The sequence below is a fragment of the Mytilus edulis genome, chromosome 9, assembly GCF_963676685.1.
Source record: "Mytilus edulis chromosome 9, xbMytEdul2.2, whole genome shotgun sequence".
NCBI classification, from domain to species: domain Eukaryota; kingdom Metazoa; phylum Mollusca; class Bivalvia; order Mytilida; family Mytilidae; genus Mytilus; species Mytilus edulis.
In genome coordinates, this window is record NC_092352.1 from 57,948,371 (window position 1) to 57,958,746 (window position 10,376).

The 10,376-nt window shown below is 32.6% G+C and overlaps 1 protein-coding gene across 1 annotated transcript; it reads left to right on the forward strand.

Moving 5' to 3' along the window:
• The first annotated feature begins 7,101 nt into the window (after positions 1-7,101).
• On the forward strand, positions 7,102-9,234 carry LOC139488639 (actin, cytoplasmic 3-like). The gene is made up of 2 exons (XM_071274428.1): positions 7,102-7,335; positions 8,111-9,234. The coding sequence occupies exons 1-2, from the start codon at positions 7,216-7,218 to the stop codon at positions 9,113-9,115; spliced, it is 1,125 nt and encodes a 374-aa protein (XP_071130529.1). The 5' UTR covers positions 7,102-7,215; the 3' UTR covers positions 9,116-9,234.
• Positions 9,235-10,376: the final 1,142 nt, after the last annotated feature.

Consider the following 10,376-nt stretch of genomic DNA (forward strand, 5'->3'; position numbering starts at 1 on the left):
AAAGCCCATACCGCATAGTCAGCTATAAGAGGCTTATTTTTGGATAAGCTAGAACCTTTCAGCTTAAAATAAAATACATAATGTTCTTTAGTTTTATAAAATAAACAAGTTTTACATTATACACATACCATCTCCCCCTGTTATTTGTACAAACTGCAAAGTTAACCATGTATAGTTACTTATAGATCGGTGTATCAAATCATATCCAATATCTTCTACTTTTAGTCACAATCCTGTCCTCTTTTAACAGGGTTGGGAATCCCCTAATTACAGATTTGTATTTGTCATAAGCAACATGGTGGGTGGAGCAGGCAATGTCTATCCATCCATTATTGTAGTCCTATCTGATTTGTCTTGGAGTTAAAATAACTGGTTCAAGCAAAAGCAAATTCTGAAACTGATATTATCAAAGGGGCATTGGCTTTCAAATTCATGTTCATCGATTTGACTTGTATTTGATTTAAATAACATGCTATAATGTATATCAAACTTAAAAACATCTAAATTACACAATTTGCAATGCATTGCCTCGATAAAATGTATGACATTTTCGTGTGTATTTTATTCAAATAGCCATCTAATTAACTAGGTACCTCGCAAATACTGCTGTTGGTCATATTACGGGATATAAAGATAATTAGATAGCAAACTCGTGTTGTGGGATTTTCTAGATTTTCACATGACAGGTTAAAACAAATATGTTGATCCCGTTTGAATGGTATACACTAGTATTATTTGGGGGGCCTTTATAGCTTGCTGAACGGTGTGAGCCAAGACTCCATGTTGAAGACCATACCTTGACCTATAATGTTTTACTTTAATAAATTGTGGCTTTGACAGAGAGTTGTCTCATTGGCATTCATACCGCAGCTCCATATATCTAATCATCATTCTTACCTGTAAAAGAAAGATACTGTGGATTGAATTGGTCAACGAAATGGTTTAGCCTTGTTTCACTTTCAATGTTGCCATTTCCCTTTTAATAACAGAACAATATTCGTGCGTAATCTGTCGCTAACTCGGGGATGAAATTGAAGGATGCATGAATACGGACTCGAGGAGGTCGATTTGCATGAGAATAATACATCAGCTATGTTTCTTAGCTTATTTTGACAAAATTGAACCAAACATAAGCTGCTTGATTTCTTGATTGACACAATATTTGTTACGTTTGGAGGATGTGTTTTTGCACGAGAACAAACTTTTCATTTACTTCTCGACTTGTTCTTTTATTCATATGCGGCTGGCCTTATCTTAATAGGAACTAAGGAAAAAAGAAAAAAGTAACCATTTTCCCTTTCTGCTCTCTCCGCTTTATAGATGGTGCTCTTTGACAAAATAATTCATAAGTAGGCGACTTGTTGAACGCAACTTTCCCATCGAACTTGAGATAACATACATTTAAGTCTGCCTCATATCTTGACTTACATCTAGAAATTGGCAATGAGGATTGGTTGAAAACAAAACTTTTCGACGGAAGAGATGATTTGAGCTTCCCATCTGTGATTTCTATGTACCAACATTCCAGAATACCTGATGAAATCATGACTTTTGGAATATCTATTTCACAGATGACGACGGATGTATTCCAAATTGTGGTTACTAAAGAGGGGGGCAAGGGGGTCCCAATAACAGCAAAACAGCAAATTGATTTGGCTCATAACAGATAACAAGGAATTAAAATGGACAAAAACAGATAACAGTAAATGAAATATTAAAATAATTCGGTCTTTGACAAATCAGTATTTCTTATTACGGATATAATCCTTTGTAATGCATTCCATTTTTGATGACTATGTTTTTAGTATTAATTTATGTATCTAGAATGTGTTTAAATTACCACTGGGTAAAGCTGATGACCGTAACTGCATTCACGGTCATCCCAAGATGTCGGATGAAAAATTAGGTCAGTTTCTGTATTGTCTGTTAAAGTGTTTCTATATCATTTTCTTTACAAATCATACATTGAAACGATGTAAATTTATAAAAGAATCACTCGAAAATCACTAATTACTTCCGAGAAATGTGCATGAAACGGGAAATTCGATTTGAAAAAATCGTTAAGATGACCGTAAATCATAATCAAAATATTTTCAAGATGACCGTAACATAAAACAAGGATGACCGTGATTGGTAAAAAGATGACCGTAACTTGTAAATGATGACCGTAATTTGTAAAGACTAACTGTAATTTATATAGGACGACCGTAACTTTTATAGGATGACCATCAATTCTAAGAAATATCCGTATTGTATTCAAAGCTTTTTTGTTGAGTTTGTCGATCTCAATAGGGGCTCGGTTAGCGTATATAAATATGTTTCATAAATTTCTTTTTTTAAACTATAATATAATTGGCCATATTTAGGATTTATAACAATGATAGTAAATTGCATATTTCTCGTAAACAATGAAATATTTATTGATATCGACGTTAAAATTTTAACACAAATTGACAGCGATACGACGAAAATTTGAAGAAACATGAATGTGTCCCTAGTACACGGATGCCTCATCTACATTATCATTTTCTATGTTTAGTCGACTATGAAAATGGGATAAAACTGTAATTTGGCATTAGAATTAAAAAGATCATACCATAGGGAAAATGTGTACTAAGTTTCAATTTTATTTAACTTGAAGCTGGACAAACGGACAAACAAACAGACGAACGGACGAACGTACGCACAGACCAGAAAAACATAATGCCAATAAATGGAGCATTAAAAATATTAATAATACATACGAATATTTGGTAATCGAGCCCATGTGTATGGTTCCAGAGGAAGCAGATTAAAATCTTAATTTGTCTTGATATATGCAGGCGGAAACACTTATGAAATAGAACAAAAGAATCGAAGCTCTGTGTTTATCGAGAAAGCGATAAATGTTAACTGTAATGTTTGATATAGTAACAAAATTTTAAAAAAGTTAATAGAAACAAATAAAACGACAATTTTCTTATTTTAAAAACACCTTTTGCATAAGATTTCAATGTATCTATTACATAGTAATGCAAAACAATAAGATATCAAGTCGACGACATGGTTCTTATCGGGGCCTTTTATAGCTGACTATGCGGTATAGGCTTTGCTCATTGTTGAAGGACTTACGGTTACCTATAGTTGTTAATGTTTGTGTCATTTTGGTCTTTCCTGGATAGTTGTCTCATTGGCAATAATACCACATCTTCTTTTTAATATATAGTATCTATAAGTTGGATGTAGAAAATGCATATCACGGACGGAGAACATATCAATCTTTTAGTTCAGAAATTTTCGTGTCTGCCCTTCCATTATGTGAATCAAGAAAAAAATCCCCAAAACAGGTAACGATTGTATCGAAAAGAGAAAAATCGAGTGCAACTTTTTATGTTAGGGCATGTTTGGGGTGTATATTTTGTCTTTAAAACGTACAAAGCAAGAGTATTTTATATAGAATCTCGCTTCAGATACTATCATAATTATATATCAAAGCTACAGGTTGGTTTTATAACGTAAACAAATGACAGTACGAAAAGATGAAACGTATGGGTCAAGTGAAATACCTATCTAATGAATCACAAAAACAGAGTAGGTGTGTTCGAATAGCTATTTTTTCTAAAAGTACTTGACGACAGTCTTTTAATTTGGATGATGAAAATGGATATCTTCGAAAAAATATGATTTTCTTGTGTGTGATAACTAGGGTTTATAAATCTTCAACCACTGAAAATGTTTAGTCTGCCCTTCCACGAAATATTTAATTAGAATTTTTTTAAATGCTTAATTATTTTCAAAAATTCCATCTGACATCCGAACAGACAATATTTTTGAATATTTGAAAGTTGAATCAATGCAGACAAGATCATTAACTAATGCTCATTAGCTAGTAGATACATTTGTCTTTTAAAATATAACTGACATATAACTATCGATCGTAATGGTGCTATGTGGATAAATTTATCACTTTTCAAGAGCAAAATTGGCAGAGCGTCATCCATACAATGGCTTCCATTTCTACGATTGTGAGCATGAACTGGCGTAATGGGGAGATAATTTTGAAGAAGTAGAATCCTGACTGTATGAATAATATTTCTGTATATATACAAATTGACAACGTTCCGCCTTGTGATACGCTTTTCGTACAATACTATTTTAAGGATCTACTTTGCTGGAGCTCACCTTTACTAGTTTATTTGAATGATATTTTCAAAATATTTCTGTTATTTTATTTGCACGACAAAATGAAAGACGATATAATATCAATGGGTGTACATGCATTTTTTTTGGCATTTTTAAAAATGTGTATTTATTATATGTCATTAAAAGGAATCCCAGAAACACACAAAAAATCTTTTGTCGAGCAGTTGAAGGCTGTGCACCGCATTTTTTTCATTATGCTTGTAAGGTGTCATTTTATCGCGCTTTTGTAGCATGTTTTCCCTTCCTGTTCATTTGCATGTCTTTTGGCAAATTCATTTTAAAAATTAAACCCTCTACTGTAAAAAAGATACATATGGTAATCTTTGCATTTGAAGCACTTCTTATTTTCTTCTACCTATAGGATAAAACTCTCATATTAATATGTGTATACCAACACGATTAATCATTTGATACAAAAAGATAGTTATATAAATACGGATATTTCTTAGAATTGAGGGTCATCCTTTAAAAGTTACGGTCATCATTTCCAAATTACGGTCATCTTAAAAGCAGTTACGGTCAGCCTTGTTATGAATCGCTGATTCTGTTACGGTCATCTCGATTGTGATTTACGGTCATCTTGGCGATTTTTTCAAATCGAATTTCCCGTTTCATGCACATTTTTCAGAAGTAATTAGTGATTTCCGAGTGATTCTTTTATAAATTTACATCGTTTCAATGTATGACTTGTAAAGAAAATGATATAGAAACACTTTAACAGACAATACAGAAACTGACCTAATTTTTCATCCGACTTCTTGGGATGACCGTGAATGCAGCTACGGTCATCAGCTTTACCCCAGTGAATTACGAGTACTACTCAATATATTATAATATTTTGTGTACGCTCGTTTACGGAACGTATTATGGTATACTGTTGTCCGTCTGTTGTCAACATGTCGGACATTAACTTAAAAACTCTTTGACCATTTGCATTAAACTTTGGGAAATTGTTTATATCTATTGACGTGAGCTCCCTTTTTTTTTTTTTTTTTTATTTAGATTTTAAGTTTCTGGGTAATGGGTTTTTATTCAATAAAATTGGTGTTTTTTTTCTCAGTTTTCTGATAATATCTCAAAAATGCTTTCACAAAGCAAGGAATTTTGGTGAATTGTTTATATCTATTAACATGAGGTAACTTTCAATTTTTATAAATTTTAGATTTTACGTTTCCGAGTTAACGGGTTTTATTAATTAAAAAGGGGTGATTTTCCAGTTTTCAGACATTAACACAAAAATGTTTTTAGCAGTTTTCATGAAACGTTGGTGTATTGTTTATATATATTGACTGAAGCTCCCTTTGTTGCTAATCAAATAAGAGACCTAAAAGAGTTTGAATATTTTGACTTTTTCTAAATGACCATTTAATGAGGTGTGTGAATTTTTCTTAATAAAACTATGAGGCAAAGTGGTATATAGGGTAGAAAAATCAAAAGCACCAATTATAAGCATGCAATTTATCAAGTACTTAGAACGAATTTTGACACTCTAAAAGCAATTTATTCCACTATTTTCAAAGGCCTTATTTGAACAATTTTTTATCAGCTAAGGTTTTTGATTGTACCAAGTGTACTAGTAAGTAGAATACATAGTTTAGTAGGGAAACAATGGCTTGAAACGAAATAAATCTTTGTTTGTAATGAGTTATGTGCAGTTTCGGACCCAAGTACATGGTTGGAACTTTCATTGTACAATGCATTTGGTTCTGCTTTGAAAATAATTACAGAGCTGAGTCTATGTACCATATTATATAAAAGGTTAAGTGGTTGTTAGGACCTAGTCCTTAATTGAGATCCTTGTCAGATATTCCTGGCCATATGTTTTCCTTTTTGTCATATTAAGAATTGTTTTAATTTAATATGTTCGTACGGAAAACAAGGAACATTATTCTCATACAAAAAATTAAGATTATTCTAAATACACATTCATAAAAAAAATGGAATTTATTACAAAGGATAATCATAAGATATATATACTTGAATTGTCCTGGACCTCACTTCTGTGATGGGTATATGTTAATGGAATCCTTCTCTGAATACGGGACAAACATATTAGTAGTGGTAGACCCCAATGGCCAATGATCTTCAATTTATACCGAATATTGACTGTCAAAAAAAATGCTAACATTCCAATTTTCAATAACAGTTAACAGCAAATACATTATCACAATAACAGATAACAAAAAAACTAAAAGCCCAATAACAGCTAACAAAGAATAAGACAATAACAGCTAACAGCAAATATATTTTCAAAATAACAGATAACAAAGAATTAAATTGCCTCATAACAGCATAACAGTTAAACCCCTTGCCCCCCTCACTAAAGTCCTGTCGCGTCCTACCCCCAAATGTAACCTACTGCTATTGTATGACGCATCAAAGTGTGTGATACCAGTTGTGGAGGAACTGCTTATCCTTCCGGATCACCTGAGTTCATTCCGTGATTTTGTTGATGCTTATAACAAAATTATTATGTAAAGATTTGTAGAACATTAAGTCATATATAACGAGGAAAGACAAAATTAAAACAAAATGACCAACTATAGTGAAATATTTTTCAATATTCTGCTTTTATATATGTTTGGAAAAAAGGGAAAAAATCCCTTATTTCTTTGTTTGTTTAAATTATCTTTTCAAGTGTTAGTAATTTTAACGTGTTAAATCGGAAACACGGAAAAACACCGATATCAATATGATCCTTATGCATGTAAGTGATATTTTATAAATGTTGCTTGCTTTTATATACATTTGTTTTGTCTCTGAATTCAAAATAGACAAACATATAAATTCTGGACAAATATAAGAAGCAAATCTACAAAGTCTGCTATAAAATTGGTTTATATCTCCGATTTCGATCTATATAGAATTGATTCTCAGGTGTGAAAGATAATGATATCAACATTTATTCAGCTCATCAATGCGTGATTAAGAAAAAGACAACATCATATAAACCATAGTTGACATCCACAAAAATCGATATTAGGAGTCTTAGGATTTCCTGCAATTACTGGGTGTGGTTCTACATCAGTCAAAATGGATGATATAGCATCACTGGTTATAGACAATGGGTCGGGTATGTGTAAAGCTGGCTATGGAGGTGATGATGCCCCCACCACCGTTTTTCCGTCAATTGTTGGAAGGCCGAAACATCAGGTTTGTCATTCATTAAAACTAAACTCTAAATCAATTAGTTCTAAGATAAAATGTAAATATAACTCTTTATAATAATAACAATTTTATTTACAAAATACATCCATATTGGTCAAGCAAACACAAATACAAACATATATTATAAGATGCACAATTTTTCCTTCAAGCTTAACAAAATAATTAAATGAAGTCTATTATAAAAAAAATATTTTTAAGCACACGTTTCTATGTATTCAAGCTCCTAAAATCATGACTGCTAGCTTCATAATTATATTCATTTAAAAATTGAATTATTTTTTTTTGCAAATTTATTGGATTGTAAAAGCGTTGACCGAATAACATTTGTATATTATAGCGCGAGCGCGCTTCATTCTAAAAATGTGCGCACCGTGATTTTTTGGTTAAAAGCACGAAAACCCGCGATTTCTTTCAAATTTTTCTAATATTTATATACCTGTGTACCTTATTGTGGAAGCTCGATATCATGAATATAAACATTTCATTATGAAATGAAGGTTTCTTTCAGAATGACGCAAGATTGATGTAAGCCAATCAAAAATAACATATCATAATCAGAAATACAAGTACTGTAATTATTGACAACTAAAGTCCGCAGAAGAACTTATTTGTAATATCATAACCAAAACATTTTTCAAATCGAATTTATTAAGGTTATGAAGAAAGGTTTTCCTTATCATATATATACGTTAAAAGATGCTATATTACAACAATCGCCCCATTCCTTGTATAACAAAATTCAATTTGCGTTATTTTTCAGGGAATAATGATAGGAGCAAACATTCGAGACTTTTATGTCGGAGACGAGGCTCAAACCTACCGTGGTGTTCTTTCTTTAACATATCCAATAGAGCATGGCATAGTGACGAACTGGGACGACATGGAAAAAATATGGAACCATACATTTTATCACGAGCTCCGTGTATATCCGGATGAACACCCCGTATTGATGACGGAAGCACCTCTCAATCCGAAAGTAAACCGAGAAAAAATGATGGAAATTTTATTTGAAACCTTTAGTGTTCCTGCGAGCTATGTTGCCATCCAAGCCGTGCTTTCATTGTATTCCTCAGGGCGCACAACGGGGATAGTACTGGATTCTGGTGATGGAGTAACGCACGCTGTACCGATATATGAAGGATACGCACTACCTCACGCTACGCTTAGACTTGATTTAGCAGGAAGAGATATTACCGACTACCTCCTCAAAATTTTAACAGAAAGAGGTTATTCCTTTACAACATCGGCCGAAAGAGAAATTGTTAGGGACATCAAGGAAAAATTATGCTTTGTTACAGAAGATTATGACGCGGACATGCTCCGGTCCGTTACAACCACGGATTTAGAGACGCATTACGAACTACCAGACGGAGAAATCATATCTGTTGGTAACGAAAGGTTCCGCGCAACCGAGTGCCTTTTCCAACCATCTTTTATAGGAATGGAAGCATTCGGAATTCACGAATCTGTTTATAATTCAATTGTAAAGTGTGACGTTGATGTTCGGAAAGACCTGTTCTCCAATATAGTATTATCTGGGGGAACGACACTCTATGACGGGATGTCAGGGAGACTTAAATCAGATATTGGACATTTAGCCCCTCAAAATATGGCTGTAAATGTAATTGCTCCATCGGAGAGAAAATATTCGGTGTGGATTGGGGGCTCTATTTTAGCATCTTTGTCCACATTTGAGGACATGTGGATTGGTAAAAGGGAATATGTGGAATGCGGTAAAAGTATTGTTCATAGAAAATGCTTCTGATTGCAGTGCCTTTTATCTGTTGTAAATAAGAACTCATAAGACTGTTCAAATAAATCTGTACAAAATAAGTTCTGGTGTTAACTTAAATAAAGTCTTCGCAAGGGTGCATTCTATTTAACCTCAATTCACACGAAAACGTTTTGGTAAAAAGCAATAATGAAAATTGATCAGATAGGGCCACAATTAAAAATATTTTGGTTTGCCCAAACCCTACCCATGCAAAGGTAGGTAGGCATTTTCTTTTCTTTTTTTGAATAAAAGAAATTTAAGTATCGGGTGTTTATTAGTCTTCATGCCTATCTGATTAAAAAAAACTTCTTCAAATCAGGACAATAAAAGAATTTGAATAGATCCAATGCAATAAACAATAAATATAGGGCAAAATAAACTCATCATATATACAAGGATTGAAATTTTGTATTTTAATACGCCTGCCGCGCGTTTCGTCTACAAAAGACTGACTCATCAGTGACACTCGAATAAAAAAAAGTTAAAAAGGCCAAATAAAGTACGAAGTTGAAGAGCATTGGGGACCAAAACTTCTTACTTTTTTCAAATACAAGTCAACTAAGGTAATCCATGCCAAACTGATTAAAAATAAATAGATGTGGTATGATTGCCAATGTATCAAAAATCTTTCGGAGACAAATTGACGACTTTGTTAACAACTTTTGGGCTATACGAATCAATCTTGATTATTTATCAGTCAATAATAATAAAAAATGTAGTCTTTCCTAAAATTGGTATTGTAAAGGTTTTGTAATCGTGAGTTTGCATGCTGTTTTTTTTTTTATCTGTACAGTTTGATTGCTGTTGGCTAAAAAAAGAAAACAATAAACAATATACATGAAATGTTCATACGACATACGAAATTCAAATCAAAGTACTGAAGTACTGAACATCGGATGACCGCAAGTTCTTGTGGAAGGTCCGACAAGCACTTGTCTCTGAAAAAAAAATCACATCTCTAAACTTATAGTGAGGTTAATGTTCAGATATAAAAAAAATTTGGGACAAGTTCGTGCGTGAATGATACATTAATGACAGGGAATTTAACCTCTCCGTAGTGACAATTATTTTGTAGTGATACAAATCAGTAAACTCTGGTTTATTGTTATAATAGATATATGATCATATATAATTTATACTTGTATATTACAGTTACATGTATATATATTTGTCATGCATTTGTACATCATTCTATTCTACTTTATTATTAATAATAGTGTAGTGCAAGTGCGTGGTGGACACTATTCTGTAA